The 21,292-nt window shown below is 44.2% G+C and overlaps 1 protein-coding gene across 1 annotated transcript in view; it reads left to right on the forward strand.

The window, feature by feature from the left end:
• Positions 1-11,445, forward strand: part of KCNH5 (potassium voltage-gated channel subfamily H member 5) — a 167,136-nt gene extending 155,691 nt beyond the window's left edge. Inside the window, exon 11 of the mRNA XM_052783445.1 lies at positions 10,190-11,445. Coding sequence (XP_052639405.1) covers positions 10,190-11,137 — 948 coding nt within the window. The 3' untranslated portion in view covers positions 11,138-11,445. The remainder of the gene's footprint in view (positions 1-10,189) is intronic.
• Positions 11,446-21,292: the final 9,847 nt, after the last annotated feature.

Consider the following 21,292-nt stretch of genomic DNA (forward strand, 5'->3'; position numbering starts at 1 on the left):
GCTCTCTAAGTGCCAAATGTATGGGGAGGAGGTGCTCAGGTCTGGGCAACTGGAAGAACGGAAGAGCTCCTGATTCAAGAGGCTGAGCTGCTAAAAAATGCAAAAAATGCTTTTGTGGTTGGTGTGAATGTGTGTAATTGTGCAAACAGAGTATACAGCTTTGGCATTTCTTTTGGAAATCTGACTCCTTAGCTCAGCACATGCTTAGTTAAACATGTAATCACACCATTTGAAGAATCAATGCCCATCACTCAAGCTGAGCGATTTGACTGATCCTTCCTTGCAAAGTAGGTGTCAATGCTACCCTTAATCAAGGTTTGACTGATTACCAGGGCATCAGGAAAGAACTTCATGTGGCATTGTACATCCGTTTTGCACTGTCCTCGACGTCTCAGTGCAGCAGTGCCTTGGGCCCTTAATCTTGAGTTGAAATCCTGAGAACACTTATGTGTAATTTTTTTATGGCTGTGTTTTTAATGAACTGTCCCAGTTTTGGCAACAGGCCAAAACAGTGACCTCTCTCTCTGCTATCAGCCATGGATCCTAGTCTCTCGGTTATAAATAGTTAGCAATGATAGAGGGATTTCCAATTGATTGGAGAAATGAGGGCAGTGTTATTATCCTCTCTTACACTGGGAGAGATGGGGACATGAAGAGACAGTGTGATTTGCACAAGACCTCCCACTTGACCAAAGGTCAGGCCAGCAGAGTAATCCATCCTCCTGAATCCCAGCCTGGTGGTGTATGCGTTGGGCCATGGTGCTCTCGGGATGTGACAAATGTGACTTGGATCTCTGCCTGCTTCTCTTCTCTTTCTTCTTCAATCCAGACATGTTTTAAAGTAAAACAGGATGCCTTCAGATCCATACCGAGTATGAAGTAGATGGGGCAAACTCTCAACCACTCTCTTCTTAATATGCATGCTTGTTCGCAAATGCAGATCAGCCTAATTGACTGCCAGCATGCACAGATGTCTCTCTGCAAGAGTAGTTGGGTGCCATGTGAATTGATTGCAAACACAAAATAGAACCAGATTATAATTTGACCTACAGTAACCAATTTCTAAAACACAGAGCAAGCAGTTACAAGGTGATGGAAGTTCTGGGCTCTGGGAAATCAGTTATTGGCTGTTGTTGGATTCTTTTGAAGGGTGTCTCCCTCCCTACGTGCTCTGCTTTTTCTTTAGATGAGCAACTTGGGGGACACAGATCTTTATTAAGTCCATGATGAAAAGATTAACCCCTTTCTTGCACATAAAATGCCATTAAATTTCCCTTAAAAGGGCTTTTTCAACATCATGGAAATAATTCTTCTTTCCTTGAAGTGCCGTCACTGTTACTTGGATTGGAAATCTTCACATCTCTTACAAGTCAATTCCATAATTGCTTAGGAGGAAACTACACAAATACAGTTTCTCCAAAGAAAAATGAAAATGTGCTTGCTACCAAGATTTGCTTTTGCATGCTACCATGTCTGTGAAGTCAGGATCAATGGAAATTTGCAGAAAGGCTATTATTTACTGTTTCTTTCAAGCAGCCAACAGACTAACCTACAAAAATCTTCTTTTCTTCCAAAATCCAGCATGAAAGACTGTTTAGTGAAACATTCCTATCCCGGAGATTAACTAATTGCTCAGCAGTCAGTCATTTTCACTGCACAGCCAAGGACAGCGATTCCTCTCCCACACGCAGATGGAGCAATGGTTTAACACAAAACAGTTCCTGGGACAGGAGGATTAAGGAGAATTTACTGGAGAGCAATTAAAACAGTTGTTAGAGCAATTTGTTTTTGAGGTTGAATTTCACATCAAAGTAGAGCTATCTGAGGAGTGTACAGAGCAGAAGAACAATAAAGCCATCATTTCAGGCCATCTATTCTGCATCCTCAGAGTGCAGATTGATAAAGTGAACTAAGAGGACATAGAGATTTACAGGAGTAAATTAGGTGAAGCAGCCTAAATGCAGTTTGCATTTGGAAAGAGGCACCCTGGCTTCAGTCTCTGTTGGCTCTCGCTTTCTGTGGCTTCAGCTTCCTTCCATTTCTGCCAGGTTTCTTGTCACTGTCATATTCAGTAGAGGGTTTCTGACCATGCTTCTCGGTTGCAGAGACTCCTGCCAGTGCAGGACACTGCAGTCGGAGGCTGCTTTCATGCATAAGCCATACCGAAAAGCTGTTAATGGAAGCTGGGTCGGAGCCAGTGCTCTTTTCTGGCCCTTTGCTGATGTTTGCTGGTCTTGCTGGCTTGGTCTTCCTATCCTAGCTGTCTGCTCCTACCTCCTTGCCATGCCCTGACCTAGGAGGAGGCATTACTCCAGACTCTCCCTTGGGGTTAGGAGCTGGAATTGCATCTTGTGGGCGATGCTGCCATCACCCTCTCTGTTTTGGAAGGGCAGTAAACCTGCAAAGAAAGAGGTTTTCAAGGCAGGGAACCAGTCCAGACACAGTGAGTCCCTCCACAGTGCATGGCAGCAGCTTCTTACATCCATCCCAAAGGAAGGTTTGCATTAACACTGGCTGTTGAGTTTTCTCTGGCTTGCTGTGAGGCTCACAGGCTGGACTTTCAGATGAAGGACAAATACAGATAGCCCGTGGCTCTTCTATCAGACTGAACTGCATTTCACAGCTCTGCTAGCCCAGGCCCCAGGGCTCCAGTTTCTGCCTAATGGCAAACAGAAGGGCTTGTGTGAGGTAGTTTCCTATTCATTCATTTCTGTCCATTATTTCAATAGTTTAACTTTTTAAATTTAAGTGCATTTTAATGCATGTAAATTAAACGGAAGAGTTGTTAACATCTTAAAGTTAATTAAAAAAAAATTAATATCTGAAAAAATAAGATTTAAAACTTTTTAACATACAAGTAGTAATAGCGAAACATGTTCTCTGTGACCTGCCTAGGTTTAAAAAACACTTCAGTTTTGGAGCAAGCCTGTTTACCAAAGGTTACACATGAGAAATTGGGCTTGACTGGCCTAGTCTTCAGAATATAAAAAAAAAGGGTCCCAGATATGTCCTGTTTTGACAACAGAATGCATCTAGAGAGGGTTAGTCCTCAAGGACTGAGGGATGAAGCATCCTAGACTCACGTAAGCACATCAAAGCAATGGCCTGGGAAGGGTTTGCTGGTGATGACAGTCCTTAGCAGCACACAGTGCTGATGCTGGGAGAGATCTGAGCAGGATCAGTCCTGCAACATCTGGGAGTAGGATGAGATTTGCAATGCAAAAGGGTGGTTGTACGGGAGCAGCCACAGCCATCCCGGGTGGGTTCCAATTTCCCAGGAGCTGTGGGGAGACCGGCTCAGTTCTCCACCAACTGCTGGAGGGTTTTCCCAGAGAGCAAGGTAAGAACAGGGAGCCTTCACCTTCCCTATTAGTGGTTTGTTACCATTGCTCCATGCAAACAAAAAGTCTGTTTTTTCACAAGCTCTCATTTGGACCCGCCAATCTGGCACGGTATTCTGTGCAGTTGTCGCTCGTCCTCCCTCCGCAGCTTTTAAAATAATAGTGTTTATCTGGAAGGACTGGCTGGTCTCTGAGGCTGTGTGGAGAACGCATCTCAGCCGGGAACTGGCAATACCCCAGCATGCTGTGGGGAATAAAAATAGCGTCAGATGAAGGGTATAATACACACACACACACAGAGAGAAAAGCTTTACGGAAAGGCTTTTTACACAATCTGCACCAAACCCTGACATTTGCACTGCTAAAGCCAGGGGTTTGGATACTTCTTACCCACCATCACGTGGAGGATGTCTGCATCCAAGGGACATGCGGAAAGCTCCCTTTATAAACACAGGAGACAAACAGGCATTTCAGGGTACATCTTGTCTGACCTGTTTTACCATCTAGCTGCAGGTGAAATGAGTCACACCCTCCAAGTGCTTTTTTCTCTCCCTTGACTGTGCAGTGTTCCTGGAGGATGAGTTCAGATGCAGACACAGGCTTCATAGGTGAACTCTGTTCTGAGTGTCTGTGCTCTGGAAATTGGGTGTATTTTGTAGTTTGTTCTTAGAAGCAGGAAAATAGCACACTTGTCTGAGCACTGCATGGGTTGGGGTATTCTGTGTCTAAATCCTGGATCTGACAGAAATTGGCGCCTCTCATTAGCATAAGAAAAATGGCAATTACTTTTCTACAATGCAGTCCAAGATGTGAAAATTAATAGTATTTTTTGCAAACATCTTTACAAAAGTTTGTTTTATGTTGTGCAGGCTAGGCGTGAATTAAGCTTTCCTTATTTTTTCCAGTTGTATTTGTTGGGGTTTTTTAGCATTGTTTCCAAAGAAAACGAGGTATATGTGATTGTAGTATTTGTCTTATAGTGGTTATATCATAAAAAACTTTAAAAGTCATTTGCCAGCTTCAGCTGAGCTTGTGTGAAGGACTTGCCTTGAATCTTTTCAGGCCAAGGAGGCAATGGAAGACAGCTCTCCTGTTTCCGAAAAAGGACCTATATAAAAGGGTGCCAAGACCAACACGCCTTGTGAGGACACTGACCCTTTTTATGTGAATTAGACATTCCCGTAGGACATGGACCAGATCAAATCCCTCTGGTGGGATCTGAAAGCTGGTGAAGGAGCTGTTCTGCGGGTCTCAGCCAGCTGCAAGCGAGCTGGGAGCTGCCAGCTCTTCAGTGTGGTCCAAGGGAGGGTGCATTTCCCTAACACGCTGCCTCCATCCCCGCAGCCGGCTTGGAAAGTTCCCACTTGCTCCGTCCACTCATCCCACTCGCTCCATCTGCAGTGTTTTCCAGTACAACTGTGGGTCTGTGTTGTCAGATGGGTCACTGGCGTGGTCCGGGTTAAGAAGAGCCCTATTTATTTCTTCAAATTTATTAACCTGGATCATTCAACTGATCTCATTTTCAGTGCTGCTGGGGAGGGGAACAGTGAGTAGTTGTCTTCAGGGCCACAATATTGAATTAAGGTGCCTTCTAGAATGTTACTGTACTAAATGGGAACAAAGATACAGGGATCTGGACAAATACATTGGATTGTGAGTAACCAGATGAGAGGGAGATGGGGCTTCTACAAGACATTAATACAGACAAGATAGTTACTTCTGGAACAAATTTTTGACAGGTGACCACCACCCACATGAGCCTAGCCTGTGCATTAATAAGTGTGACCTGTTGGTTACTGATTGCAGCCCTAGTCCAGCCTCATGGCAGGGCTCCTCATTCTGCTCTACATGGATGTATGTAGCTGTGGGGACTGAAACGTTCTGTTTACTTTCTGTTCCAGTTTTTGGTGCTGCAGAAACGCCCAATGAGCTGAGTCAAGGACAGGGTCTCCCCTTGCTGCAGGACTCCGGCATCCCTTGCCCATCAGCCACATTTGTAGGATGCCACAGCTTGGGTCCCCAGAGTTTATTAGTCACTGTGAAAATCTTTACGTTGATGGCTTTGTGTGGCTTTCCCTCTGTCTGACTCGATGCACACCCACTGTAGTCATCACCATGACAACGGCGTGCCCTTTTGCTATACTGTTATACATTTCTTTGAATTTCCGTGGTGAGGGGCAGGCACGTATTGAATGCCACTAACAACAGCATGGGATGTTCTAGGAATGGGACAGGATGATCTCTGGTCAAATATTTGCCACTTTTATGAGCTTACTGTAATTCTTCAAGACTTTCACCAGTTCTTTAATCCATTCATGTACCTTCCTTGGAGTCACTTATTAAGGGACCTTTGTGAATGGAGCAAAGTCGTGGAGGGATGATTTTCGCAGTACTGGTACAAAAAAAGACAGCAGACAAGGGATGCATTTCAAAGCATCTGGAAAGGCCACAGCTTTACTGATTAATTCAGCAGTAGATGGGAGAACTTGTACGTGTGTCAGCCTTGAGCTGGCTCCCTGACCTCTCATCGCTGCTGCCCTCGTCTGCACGTGGATTTGGGTTCGATTATACAAGCTGGCACCTCACAGGACCTGCTCCAGCAGTAACGTACCCATTGCCAGTACCTTTGGTCAGGTCCCTCTTTGGAAGTGGTGATGGGCTGAGTTCACAGTTATGACAAGTTACCTCTCGGTATGGAGGGGAGGGAAAGGAGGTTGGGGTTAAGATCAAATGAAGAATTTCAAGTTCCTGTTTTCTCCTTATAGATAACCCAAATACTTCAGTTCCCAGGGCTGACCATCAGTTATCTTCTGCTTAGCCTTTGTCAGCTCAATAATTAATGTCACCTCCATTCCCCCTCCTTCCCAAAATAAATACATTAAAAGCAAGAAAAACAGGAATGTGGTCTCGTGAGACAGGATTTGTGTCACACAGGGCAGTCTTTCACAATCCCATCCATAAAGGAAATGAAGTTCTACACTGAATCTCCATCACATTAATGAATTTAGCACTTGCCATGACACAGGGGTATGGCTTTTTACTCCTTGAGATGTGCTGTACACACAGTTAATTCAGTTTCTTCTGATAAACTCCTTTGGGGTTTGTGTCTATTCCTGGGACATACCTTTGGACAGGCCTATGTGTAACCACTCTGAAAAGGGTCAGGGACAAGTGAAATAACTCATCCAATTTAAGATTTCAAATAAGCCTCTCCAATTTGCTGAGGAACGTCAGATTGCATGAGGTGTTTTTCTGTTCTTATTTATAGAGAAAAATAGCCAGTAATAGTTATTAGACATTAATAGAATTAAGTCTCCATGTAAACACATTTAATCCTATTCTGGTTTAGGTTAAACCACTGTAGAAGTGGATTAAATCCAACCACATGAAAAAATTCCTAATATGGAAAAACTTGGTAATGAAAAACAACTATTACTGCTAGAATTCACGTCTCATTTTTTCCCCAGTTCTTTGTCTGTATAAGAGGATGTTTCTTTTCTTGTACTTGTACGTATTCTAATGATATCAAGTAGTCCTGCGCAAGACTAGATCCCTGCTGTGCTAGGAGTAGTACTCTCTTGGTTGAAGGTGGACGTCCTGAAGAGGGGACAGTCTGCATGGGGTGACACAGGAGTGAAATGGTTTCCTCGTGGTGACAGAGTAGTTCAGTGGGTGAATGAGGACCAAGACCCTCGTCTCCAAAGTGCCGTAATCTCACAGTGTCACCTGGGATTTGACGGTCTGCACAGTTTTGCATTTCAGAGTGAAAAAGAAAATAACAAACACCTGTGAACACATCCAGGTTTCATGAGAAAGCTGAGGAGAGGGTGGGTGCAGGGCTGTGAATCAGCCCACCTTTGCTCCCTTGGAAATACTGCTCCACCAAGGTAGATTAGTCCTGAATTCTTGACCCCCAGCTAACCCCTGGATTTCTGAGTCCCTGGGCATTTTCTGTACTAATTCTGAGGGCAGCAGGCTTCTTCAAAGTAGCTACCCATAATCATTTCAGGGTGTAGCACTTTCTGTCCCAAGCAGAGAAAGAGGAAAGGATTTATTGAAGAGCTGTTCCAGGCTCCTGCCTGCATCCTACGAGAGGCTGAAGGAACATCTCCTCCTGTGGAGGTGACAGCAGGGCTTTGGGAGTGTGTCTTCTCCACTGCATGGGCATAAAGTGGGGAAAAAGCCCACAGCTGTGAGTGGTTACTGGGTCCTTGGTCTCACTTGGCCGGAGCAGATTTGCACTGCAAATCTGATGGCATTCATCACTTTGGCCGCCCATCCCTGCAGCAGGGATGCGTTCGGCTTTCCCCAAAGCGTTGGCTCCGTGCTGAGGCATGGCAGCCCTCGGGCTCAGATCCCTGTGCCACTGGGCTCGGCTCATCCAAGTGACATATGGCCAAGTGGTTCTGGGGCAAAAAACCCCATAGTGATTTCCTGGCTTTCAGAAGGGCCCACTTCAGGATTATGAGGTACAGGCAGTGTCAAATTCGTGAAGTCTTGGCTTTTCTTCTGCAGAAGTCACAGGTAATTGTATTCTGTGCAGGGAGATAACCTCTGGCTGGTAAAGTTTTGAACTGAGAGGAGAAAGGGAGAAATGAAAGAACAAGAGTAGACTGGGGGAAAAAGGGAGCCGAGGGTAGTTTTCAGTGAAGTGCAAGTGTTTGGAGAGAAATCAAAAACTGGTGCTGCGGTCTTTGTTGTTGTCGTTCTGGTCTTTATAAACAGGTGGCAGGACAGAAGTTGTCCAAGTTACCTCGTGCCTCTCCCAACAGCGCATTCAGTGCTGCACTGGACACGGGAGTGCTGTGAGCCCCTGCCAGACTGCAGGCAGCTGCCTGCCTTGCAGCATCCCCGGCTGCCTCCAACCACCTGCCAGGCACAAGCTGGCAGGGGGACAGGGGTTGCTCAAGCTGTGAAGTAGGGTCATGGCCAGAGAGCAGGGAAACATTGGGTAGAGGATGTTTTCCCCACCCCAGATATTTTCAGGGACCCAGCCACTCTGGCCTGGCACAACATGGGGCAAAGCAGCACAGCAGGACAGGGAGGTCAGTGGAGGAACCAGCCATCTTCTCTGAGACACAGCCTGGGGACACATCCTTGCAGCTGGTTGCTTTCAGCGTGCCGTCATCTGCCAGAGGTGCCACGCTGCCCTCCAGGGAAAGAAAGGCACAAACAAAACAACACAACCCACCTTCCGAATCTTCATTTAGAGAGTGTGGCTTCAATTAAATGCAATTACTTAATTTTGAATCAAGGGCAACGTCTCTTGCATGTATTTGCTGTCCCCAGTGGCTTCTCTGAGAGAGAGGGAGTTGCTCCATGAGGGTAGGCGCTAATGAAGGAGAGCTTCCAAATGAGTGCATGTGTCGCTGCATCTAGGTCAGAAGAGCCAGATGAAAGTATCTTCCATGTTTCTCTCTTGTTTTGTTTTTTTTTTAAACTGGGCTTCTAATAAACATGTTAACTTTCCAAATTATTATAAGCAGCTGCATCTATCAGCAGCACACAAGGTTATATTTACTGCATTTGAAAGCTCTCTAACGAAGCTTTGAAGTCCAGCTCATCCCAGATTCATACAGGGAAGGAGCTGTAGCCATCGTGGCACTCTTCTGCTGACTTCTGAAGATGTGAAACTTGAAAGCAACTATTTCTTTGCAAATACGGACAGGTGTGAGAAGCCTTTTTATAAAAAGTAAATAGATACTGAAATATGGATACTCAAATGGATACTTCAAAACCTACATCTGACTGTCACAGAGTTTTGTTTGTGTATTGCAGGGGCTTTCTTTTACTCTTCTTACCAACACTATCCCTACACAGTCCATATTTGCATTTAATCACGTGCTGCTTTTCACTTTAGTATCATCATCCAGAGAACCAGAGCTTCCTTATCCTGCCTCAGTCCTGCATTCAAGAAAACTGGTTGAACCTAAATAAAAAAATTTAAAAAATTTCATATAAGTAACATGCATAAAATCAACAGAAAGGTTTTTACTCTGTGGATTCTTCCACAGCTTGAGGCTCAGATTCCTTTTTTTCAGGGGCCTGAGAGATGCTGCAGGGTGAAATAACTGCAGCATAAAATAGCACGGCATCGCGAAACAGTGGATATTGCTGGGTTTTATAATCACACACCCCTGTTATGGTGCTTCTCCATGGTGCTCCCAGTACACCCACACATATTAGACATATAAACTCTCCAGGAAACGCTTGTGTTGCTGTGTGAAACCACACAGCATGGCACACGGAGAACCTAATTGCACCCTCCAGCCACTCCTACAAAACTAGCAATAAGCAAAGCTAGAAAGTATTGAACATATTTGGATTTTCCAGTCTCTGGAAGCGTATGTGCGTTGAATTAAACTTAGAGCTGTGTAGTCTCCACTGAATTACTGTTTCCTTTTGGTCTGTACTAAAGATAGTGATGGAACGGGTATGAGCGTGTGTAATGGGTAGGTAGGTATCACAGTATTTGGGTTCTTGCTCGCTTTCTTTCTTCTCTTTATTCAGTTTCTTTCCTTCTCTTGGTGTCGGGATATTTGTAGTTCTTCAAGGCTCCTTCTTCTGCATCAAAAATAAAGGTGAAACCCATTTTTAATCTACACTTTTAAGAAAGTGTGTGTGTGTGTGTGTGTGTGTGTGTGTATATATGTACCCTATCTATGCAGTGGCATATATCTGAGGTTGCTATGTTGTGATCAGCTCCATTTAAATTCACTACAAGAAATTAAGATAGAAAGGAAGGAGAAATGGCTGTTCCCTCAATACTGTTTCCCCATCTCCCAGTAACGTTCGCCATATGCGATGTCCTTTGGGTGCTGACTCTGTTGTGGATTTATCCCCCATAGATCATCTTCCGGAAGATCAGCGATGTCAAGAAGGAAGAAGAGGAGCGCCTGCGCCAGAAGAACGAGGTGACGCTGAGCATCCCTGTGGACCACCCTGTGCGGAAACTCTTCCAGAAATTCAAACAGCAAAAGGAGATGCGTAATCAAGGCTCAACCCACATCGACCCGGAAAGGAACCAGCTTCAGGTGGAAAGCCGGAGCGTGCAGAACGGGGCCTCCATCACAGGCACCAGCGTGGTCACCGTGTCTCAGATCACCCCCATCCAGACGTCCCTGGCTTACATGAAAACCAGTGAGGCCGTGAAGCAGAACAACAGGGATGCGATGGAGCTCAAGCCAAATGGAAATGGGGACCAAAAATGTCTCAAAGTAAACAGTCCCATGCGGATGAAAAACGGGAATGGGAAAGGGTGGCTTCGACTGAAGAACACGATGGGGACTCACGAGGAGAAGAAGGAGGACTGGAACAACGTCACGAAGGCTGAGTCCATGGGGTTGCTGTCTGACGACCCCAAGTGCAATGACTCGGAGAACGGTGTAAATAAAAACCCACTGAGGAAAACAGACTCTTGTGACAGTGGAATAACAAAAAGTGACCTTCGCTTGGATAAAGCTGGTGAGACTCGCAGCCCTCTGGAGCACAGCCCCATTCAGGCTGATGCTCGGCACCCTTTCTACCCTATTCCTGAGCAGGCCTTACAAACCACGCTGCAGGAAGTCAAGCACGAACTCAAAGAAGATATCCAGCTGCTAAGCAGTAGGATGGCTGCCCTTGAGAAACAGGTGGCAGAAATTTTAAAAATATTGTCTGAAAAGAACGTACCCCAGATCTCTTCCCCCAAGTCTCATTTATCACCCCAGCGGCCCCCCCAGATACCCTGTCAGGATATTTTTAGTGTTTCAAGGCCTGCATCACCTGAATCAGAAAAAGATGAAATCCACTTTTAGCATATACCTATGTGTATATATGTATACAGTATATATGCAGAGGTGTATATATACCTTTATACATATATATGTGTGTGTGTATACGGTAAATATATATACATATATATTTTCACTTGCATCCAATATGACTTGAACACACCAAGGATTTTGATATGTAAATATTGCATGTCCAGCTGGATTCTGGCCTGCCAAAGAAAACAATTATTAACATAGATATTGCTTGTATAATATGCAGTTGACTGCATGCACACTTTACATTTATTTATAATCTCTATTATGTAATAAAAGAATGACTTTTGTTTAACAAAGGCAATGTACTATTTAAAGAATCAGGGTCTAACCTGCCAATATTGCCATGACAGTTTTGATCTCAGGCTGGGTGAATTGAGCTTTTATTTCCTCACTGTCTTTTCTGCCGAGTTAAGCAGTAGATTAACATGACGTAGAGGACACGTTCAGACTCCAATTCGTATTGTTTCCTGGTATCATTCCATTACAATATACTGTATATTTGGTGATAAATTCCCCTACTCCTTCTAAAGGGAGGGCTCAGTTCAGTGGCCAGGGAAGGGCACCGTGTCTGGTGCTGGGGTGGATCACTGGAATTTATTCGTGTGGGTATTGTGCATGCACAGCCTTTTATTTCAAGTATCCTCCTGCTCTTTTAACATCGTAAGTAAGAAATAATAATGGTGATTTATGTAACAAAATGAAACTAACAGAAACTGTCTCAGCTGCACTCCCTCAGTGTTTAGGGGGTAACTTCTTTCTTGAAAACCTCCTTTTACTGATGCCATTTTTACTGAACTGTTAGAGTAACATTATGTAGATTCTCTCTGCAGCACTCAGCGACGGTGTCCGGATCTGTCAGTATCTTCATTAGGATGTCCCATTTTTGCAGGTTGCTCTCCCGCTGTCCCCCCCATTGCCCCTGGCAGAAAGACTTTGCACGAGGTCTGAGCAAGGGAGAGAACAATCGTATTTCAGCTCCTCGGGAGCCATGTGAGCAGGTTTGAAAGCCTGAAGTTAAAAAGCTGCAGTTAATCCCCCTCCACTCTCTTTTCTGAGGACACTTATCAGTCTGCAACTGCCTTTGAGAAAGAGAGAAAATAACCAGTCAGGGTAAAATTCCCTTTAGTCCAAGGTACCTGGATGACAAAGTTTGGCTGGGAGAGTGGTGGGTGTGTTGGGGAGATGAAGTCCTCCCTAGGGTGCTGCCCGCTGCTCTTGCCTTGGGCTCGTGGAAGGTTTCAGTGCATGGAGGGGAGGCACGCTTCAAGAGCAGGCTTGCAGTGCCCGCACAGCCAGTCGTCACGCGTACTAAGTCCCTTAGGTCTGTGTCAGATGCGCTGACCCTCCTCTTAGTTGGCTCCCATCAGCATCTCCCAGTCTTGAATCGTGCTCAGAGCCCATCTCCACCTCCTAGGCTCAAGCATCGCCCTCCACGCAGCACTCCTGGCTTTGCAGGGCTGCACCAGGGCAGGCTCTTGCACTGGATCCTGCTTGTTCTCCTGTTTGGAGCTGAGGTTTTGGACTCTGCCTGGGTCTGCACCTGAGTGTGGTGGGGTTCTTTTTGCCTCTCTGTTTGCACTGGGTTTGACTCCAGGTACATGTGATGCACAGCAGAAATGGCCATCGCAGCTTCAGAGCTGCTAACCGGTACAGCTTGAGGCCAGCCCAGCAGAGTGCAATGGCTCCTTCAGAGAAGGATTTCCCCTTCACGCTTAAATGGCCTCTTGCATCAAGATCCCATGTTTTCAAAAGTGCCTGGAGTAAAACATATATGTACCACAAGGCATCACTATGAATCAGGTAAATAAAAGACATGTTTGTAATTAGTGGGCATCTTTACCAGACACCAATACCACAACCATTACTTAACATTAGGAAACTAAACTAAACTAAATTGCTTCCTGAAAAACTTAAAAAACCAAACCAAACCAAACCATCATTTGCAGTAGTGGCAATTAGGAAACTGCATCTTAGGGTGAACATATCTTCTACTGTGAAATCCAAACCCGTGAATTCCCAAAAGTTCATAAGAAAGCCGAAGAAGTCATTGCTTCTGTTCTGTCAATTCCTGGAGGCTTTTTGGGAGATGATGGTCTTTCTCATTTGCTGTTCCTTTCTGTCCGGTTTCTGCCCCTTGTCCAGTTTCTTTCTTTAGGAAGTTATAGAAAAAAAAGAAAAAGGAAGAATAAAAAGCCACCAAAAGGGACAGCTCTTCCCAAAAGCCTGGTGGTTAGGCTGCCCGCTCATTATAGTTTTCCACAGCTGCAGTTGCCACTGTCAAAACTTTCAGCTGTATTTTGCAGCTGTTGTTCTGACACAAGTGTAAATCTGTAACTCTGCAACCATGCTTTGGTCTTCGAGGAAGAACTGCACTTGCAAAACAGCAGGACCTTCAAGGTCCTACTCTAAATCCTACCCTGGGACTTGGGTGGTTAATTGGGTGGTTATAGGGTTAGGGAGTTACAGGGTTGCTTCAGGCTCCTGGAGTATGTACAGACCTTGTGGGTACAATTTAAGTGCCAAGCTTTGAAGATTTGAATGTCCTTGTCTGACTTGGATTGCTGGTTAAGACAGACACAGCAACTGCCCAGAGCTGCCCAGTGAATAGCTGAGTCACGGAGGCTGTCTGGGGGCCAGATTTTGGTAAAGTTCCTTGAATGCATGAATCTGCCACGATGAGATGCTGCAAAAGAGCCAGCAGGGTAATGGGGGTGACTTCGTTAGAAAGCTTTAGCCTTAATGGCATTCCTCTGCCTTTGTGAAGGACTTCTTTTCTTTGTAACTGATACTAATTCTAGTTAGAACTGCATGGCATGCAAAGGGATCTCTATTTAGGTTTATCTTACAAGTCAGGTGTAACATTGTGCCACTTTACAGTGAGAAGACATGTAACAGGATTAATCTGACCTTGAAAATTATTTGAGCCCAGAATGTCTATTACACAACCGGTTAAAATGTGTAGTGGCTAAAAGCTATAAGTAGTGTAAAATACCAAGTTCATGAAACAAATACAGTGTTTCCAGGTCCATTTCTAGTGCTGCTTTGGCTCTGATATTCCAATATTGTCCATTGCAAGTTCAGTGGAACCAGCTTGTACTTTGTAGGAGGTAGTAGCGCAATGGGTGTCTTGCAAACATGATAAATGCAGCCTGCAGATGGGGTATCCCAGGTCTTGTGTGCTGGGGGTGCAGCCGGAGGCCCAATTTGCAGGATTGACTCTGGTGGCTATTGCTCTGAAAATTTGGCTTGTACAATTCTGAAGCACTTTGCCTTTGCAATTTCATGATCGGAGCATTACGTGTTGTTTCATGGAGTTGTTACCTGGGCACTGGCTCAGCTTCCCTGTCCCCTAGCAGTTGTGCATGATGCGATCGAGCGTGCTGCCGACTGGGGCATTCCTTTTCTGTTAAAGAAGCATGAGTCATAGTCCTGTAGTTCAGGCTTGACTGAAAGCAACCACCTATAGTCATAAGTGCAATAAGGACACAAACTTGTCTCTTCCACCTAAGCCGGTGCACAAGGAGCTACGTGCTGCGTGGAGGGAGCTCTCGGCTGCATGCTTCCTTTCCTTTAAGAGCTGTATACCTGTACGGATGTTCCTGCCGTGTGCTGGTAACAGCATTCTTAGCACTTACCTTGTGCTTTGTGTGTTCAGAGCATTTTACCTGCACAGAAGTGGATTTTATCTTTGTGGACTTTGGAATAGAAATCAAACGTGTACAGAAAAGTAAACACTTTCCAAAGCAAATGAACTAGAGTACCTTTAATAGCTTTTTTTGTATAATGTTACATATACAAGATAGAAGAGCACTTCAGGATAATAACTAAAAAAATTAATTGTTGTAGTGAAGATTCAGTTCTAATGAGTTTGTATTTGTAAATCCTTTTTTCCATCTTTCTGTCTTTGCCAGGGGACAGGGGTTAGAGCAGAGCTGACTCTGGAAGTGACAAAGTTAAGCTTTGCCCATTTGTTCTTTTCCCTCTTCTGCAGAAGTAGCACAACTATAGGGACTGGATGCTGCTGGCACCAAAGTTTGGGCTCATTGCTAGATTCAAATTCAGTCTGCATTTACCACCACATGGAAAGCAACTCTGTTACACAGGTGTGAACTGAAGGTTGAATCTGATGATCATATTGGACCTTAAAGTGTATTTTGGATCCCAGGACAATGTTAGAGAACTGGCAGCTGCAGAAATAACATTGCACTATTTGCAAGCCGTGAGCAGTTGCTCTGGAAGTAACTGAGACCATTATACAGACGTCATCGTTTGCATGGGTCAGAAAACAGATGTTGTGCTCATGAAATAGCTTGGAGGCTTTTTGGCGAAAAAGATGTCCTGAACTGGAAGGGAAAATAAAAAGCCAAAGGTTTAATATGGAATTTGGGAGTGAGGAGGTAGAGGGATATATTATAATGAATTGACACTTTTTTACTTGGATTTTGAGCATTTAGAAAACCCAAACCTATCTTTTGGATGTCAGAATTGGACAGATTGTTTGTTAAAATAAATATTTTTTTCCTAAGTGAGGTGGCATCAGTGTGATACCTGTTTTTTAAAAAAAGTGTTCAAATACCATTTTCCTACAGAAGAGGGTTTTAACAGGTTTTGTTACTGTTGTTTTTAATAGGCTGCATCTAAAGGCTTTTTTTCAGTTCTTTTTTTGTACCAGAAGCTCCTGTGTTAACACATATCTTCATGTCTATAGGATCTATAATGCTTTGTAGTCTTGCTGCTAACATACTTGTTAGAGAGAGTTTGAGAAGTGAGATTCCTTTGGAGAAAGGCATGTCTCCGTGGCAGCCCAGGCTCTGTGACTCTCCCATCCTGAGCTGCAGTGAGAGCTGTGAGCACTAAACAGCAGTAGTTTGCATTTTTCTTGGCACTTCTGGATCTGCACTGCTATCCTTCAGGGAATTTAAGGAAGGAAATAGAAAAGTTGACGCTGTCATTTTTCCTGGATGGCCCCAGTCCTTCACGTATGTCTGTGCTGCCAAAGCAGCGCTTTCCCATGTAGCCTACAGAGAGGAAAAGTTTGATCCAGCTAGATTTCCACATCTGCGAATATTTTTTATAACTTTCCCTTTATTTTTTGGTACAAACTGATAACATGATCTCTACGTGTTTTGTTGGTTTTAGTATGTTACAGTGCATTTCAAAATTAAATAAATTCTTAAAGCAAAGTGCTGAATGGAGCTAAAACAGACAAGAAGTCCACATTATTTCTGGCAGAAAAGCAGCAAATTTTCGTACTGACATAAAGAATATTGTGCAAAGATCAGCTTCGTGATATCTAACAAATGACAAACAAAATAAAATCATCCTTACTGAGGGTGCGTTTAGTCATACAGAAAATTGACCTTGTATTGCACAGTGGGACAAGAAGGCACATATTGATTTTGAATATTCAAATGATAGAAGCATTCAAAAAGGGCTTGACCAGGCCATGATAAATAAATCATATCAATTTATCATATGTTAATCAGCCTCCTGATGCAAGGCAGAACCAGGCATCTGGGGCAATATTCTCCCAACCTTTTTATCCATTGTCTATAAAGCAGATAAGTACATTTCTTCATTATTTTCTGCTTGGAGATGTAAGTTTGCTTGGCCCATAGTCTGAGACTATTGGTGTGCACCAACTCTGTGTTTGGCTGTCTGCCACAAATACATCAATTAGCCTTAATTAAAAGCCCTATAAAAAGGATTTTATATTAGGTTGGGCTCAGTCCCCCACACATCCTCCCCTGCCAGTGGCATGAGTGTATGTTATCTGGTTCAGAGCAGATTCAGTTCAGACCGAGCAATTGGCAGAGTATATTTCTGCCTGCCTGCAAAGGATGTATCGACACACCATATGCATATATACCTGCCTATTTGGAATGGGGACTCAGATCTGGCCCATTTAAGACAGGTGTTTTGGATAGGTGGGATAAATCGTGCTGTGGAGATGCCAGTCTCTCATCATTTACTGTAGAGTAATGACTTTAGATTAGACACTTTATTTGTAGACTGCTGGAGGGTAAATGAAGTGAATGCAACCCATAACTCAAGCTCCCAGCCTGATCTCGTTTGTATAAAAAGATGCCTCCTAAAGGCACCACTTACCATCTTCCCAGCACAGAAGAACTTTCATATAGATGTGACTAACAGTACAGGGAACACTGAAATGTCTCAGCCTGCAGCCAGAAACAAAGTGTTCAGCTCCTAAACTGCTAATGAGAACTCCAAAAGACACTCAGATGCTCAGTTCTTGGCCTGTGGTGATCAGGTTTTTAACTTTTTACCCCAATGCCATGACAGGATAGTTCAGGGACCCCCATTTTCACAGGTATATAGCAGTTGAGATGCTCTTCATCACGATGCACAACGCCAAGGCACAGCAGGGAATCGCCAGTCAATTTTTGGACAGTAAAAGACTAGCATCTATTTGGGATCTTTGACTGCTCTGAGGTATTGAGGATGTTAGGAGTTTTATCGCTGAGCTGTGGCATGCAGTGGAAAGAAGCCAAGGCTTGGAAATGTCCAACAAACGGAAAAATTGTAGTGAAGAACTTCCAAGGTAGACAGAGAGTGACCAGCTGTCAGGCGATTGCCCAGGCTACAGCAGAGCCCTGGCTCTGTGCTGTGCAGTGGGAGGAGAGGGGGGAGAGGGAGAGGAAAGGATGTAAAGAATGGCATCCAAAAATGGTGACAATGTTCCACTGAAGTCAATACTTACTAGTCTCTGCATAGTGGCTGTTTGCATCTTCCTAATTTATTTATTTGGAAGTTGACAGGCTCCTCTTTCCTTCAGGTGGCATTTAAGGATGAGTCTGGCAGCTCTTTCTGGGGTGACAGCTGTGGAACAGGAAAAGGCCATTAGAGGATACTCAAATATAGATGCCCTTAGGGGAAAATGTGGGCTTCAGGAGAGCCAAAGCTCTTCCAGCTTGCCAAAGACCTGTCGGAAGGGGGCATATAGTATCCAAACTGTGTAGCATCGGTGTTTGGACTCTGTATTTGAAGCTGGCCCTGCTTTAAGCAGGGGGGTTAGACCAAATGATTTCCAAAAGGTCCCGTCCAAGCTATGTTGTTTTGTCATCCGGTGATTCTGTAGATTTTAATAGCACAAATAGAGAGGAGGTAAAATTTGAAGGTTCTTAGTTATGTTCCATTATTTTCTGGTTTTCAATTTAAATACCATAGTGAGGAATGTGGTGCCAACTTTCAAGATAATGAATATTTCTAAGAGCTGATACTCATCAAGCAGACACCAGAGAGATTTGGCATATTCTGAAACTATGGCATATAAATAAATGAAGCCCATCACTGGGCATCAGCTAACATCCCCACTTGATGCCAAACACTGAAAAAAATGTCTCAGTGACCATGCAGTTTCTGGAAACAGTGGGCTAATATGGATGCATTAGCAACACCCACTCCCTCTTCCAACCTCTTCTCTGGCCCAGTGAAAGGTGATTACGGTGTCTGAAAATGCCATCAGAAAATCAATAGCATTTGAGCTGGTTTTCAGTGTTGCACTGGCAGACATGCACATCCAAGGCTATAGAAAACGTGTGAAGGGCAGTGACAAGTAGGTTTCTTGTTAGCGGCTGGATCTGGAGGTGATTCTCAACCCTCTGGATTCAGCCTGCTCCTGCCACTGTCAGTTTGTGGACACCATTGCTGAAATGGCCTGGGCTTGCCCAAAGGGTCTGGGTACGTCCATGTTGGCCCGTACACATCCCTAGAGTCTGCCCCAGCCCCATTCCCAGGCTTATTCCCTGCTTTTCTAGGCACATTCCAAGGTTTACACCTGGCCCTATTAGATTTAACTGAAAATCCATTTTTCCAGACTCTGTAACCTCCTCCATATCCATGATGCCTCACAGGGTTACTCAAAAAATCCTTTCCAATCTGTGGCTTAGCAGCAAGTCTCCAAATTAAACAGGAATAACAGGGCAAGCCTTCTTCCATTCTCAGTGCACTATTTTATTAAACAAACCTTCATTTTAATTTTATTTATGGACCTTTTGTACAATCTTGAACAGTACAGTGTTCCATGGAATAGCAGGGATTGGAGAGTTTGCGGGTTTTAATGAGCCAGTTTGAGAAGGGGAACTCAAGTGAGACACCAGCTTCATGCTCAGTCCAGCATCGGCCATGTGTGACCATTTCCTCTGGTTTCCTCCTCCGGTTACACCTTAGGTGAACTTCACCACCAGCGGCACTTTGAACTGATGCCGTGTAGTGCTAGTAAAAGTCCTCTTCATTTCCTCGGGCAGACCTTAGGGCTCTGCTCAACATTTCCATGTGTGCTATGCCAGGACACGCAGGTGCTTTCCTGTCCTAGGCTTGGTTTCAGAAGAATTTCCTGAGTTGTTGCACCTCTTTTCTCCATCACCACTTTGTTTTCCTAGGAAAAAAACCCTTTTGTGCTGGTGTCCACCTCCTCCAGCTGGTGGGGCAGGAGAAGACACGCACGGCTCATTGCAAGCAGGCGAGGAGTGGTGTGGTACACTGTGCTTTCTGGCTGATCAATCGGGAATCCAGTTGCATCCAGGGCTGCTGCCAGGACCATTAGTCGGACGTCACAGTTCAGTTTGTAAATTAGGTGTCTTACCCGAGCTCTTATGGAAAAAGTTTTTTTTCTCTAAAGCAAAACAAAATTTCTGCTCTGCTCCTAATTAGTCCTTTGTTGTCCCTGCAGGATTAATTACTGCCTTCTTCACTTGTATCATCAAATGCTGTTTGGCAACGGCTTCTTTTTTTTTTTTATTTTAGGTATAATTAGGAGTCCTGGCATTACAAACAAGCTCAGTCAGGTGGTACTTAAAAATTACAGACCTGGAATGTTACCTACACTAGTAGTTTAAACCTAGCTTTTGAATACCAGCAACCCCATTGCACTCACTGTATGCTCAGAGCTTATCGCTATGGGGTCATCAGTACTTCAGTGTGAACGTCCTTCTCCTGAAATCAATAACAGAAGGATTTTTGTTCTGCAGAGTCCTCCCACGATGTGGGTCTTCTTAGAAAAGGACTGTGGGTCCAAGGATGCTATGGTACCTCCCAACTCTTCCTACTGCCCGTTCATGCTCTGTAGATTCCCAGCCACATTTTTTTTGACTTAAAGGAAGGGCTGAATGCCACCAACTGCATAATTCTATCAAGTGGTAAATTCAATTTATCGAGTAGGAGAGGCAGTAGCTAGCAAGGATTTGGGTTTTAAAAATCTGCCTTGTGGGAATTGGGCAAGCTACCAGAAAGACAATAAAGGATTTATCTGGCAATGCATGCCAAAGGAACGCTAAACATGTGAGCGGGGAGAATTTATTGATACCAGTGAAAAAGCTCATTAGCGTTAAAGTGCAAAGCAAACACTGTAAATGTACCTTTCAACTGTCCCAATAAAAGCCCTGTACTCAGACAAGGGGAACTAAGGCTTGTTTCTGTGGAGTGCAGAACTGGCTAATCAGCTTTCCCAGAAAACTTGCATGCAAAACATGTTCCCTCAAATGGAATAGTTAGCACTGGTTTACTATCACCGGCAAATTTCACAACTGACCTCAATGTATTTCCCCTGCCACTAGTTCCGCAGTGATTCAAAGATGCTCCTAAAGCTGGTACTGCAGTATTTCTCATAGGACAGGTTTGTTCCCTTCCTTGCTTGTCACTGATTGTCGATTATTTGCCCTTTAAGAAAGCTGTGGCCCTGTAAGGGACATGGGACACCACAATAAACCTGCAGCTTGTGGGGATGCAGTGGAGATAAAGGTTCACCATATTTTTTTCCGGAAAACATGCCAGTAATAAAAATACACTTGCTAACTGTCTAAAGCTCCAATGCCTTATCAGCACAGTTTATGTAACGAAATCCCATTAGTACTGCAAACCGTTCTCACATGAATTAGGACATGATATGCTTCATAAACTTTACATACCTATTTACTGTTGTTATGCATATAGCACTCGGCTGGGGCTTTTACATGCAGGTGTAGCTCTGTATCTTGTGATAATTTCTGTGTGTTTTCAAAGCTACGTAATATGAAGCAGAATATTTTCCACAATGAAAAGCAGTGTTTCCCTTCCTTGTTTGTTTATCTCTTTTCTCTTTCTCTTTCTGTCTTTTCTTTCACTTTTCCTCCTTCCTTGACTTCT

Source organism: Harpia harpyja, chromosome 3 (assembly GCF_026419915.1).
Source record: "Harpia harpyja isolate bHarHar1 chromosome 3, bHarHar1 primary haplotype, whole genome shotgun sequence".
Classification (NCBI taxonomy): Eukaryota; Metazoa; Chordata; class Aves; order Accipitriformes; family Accipitridae; genus Harpia; species Harpia harpyja.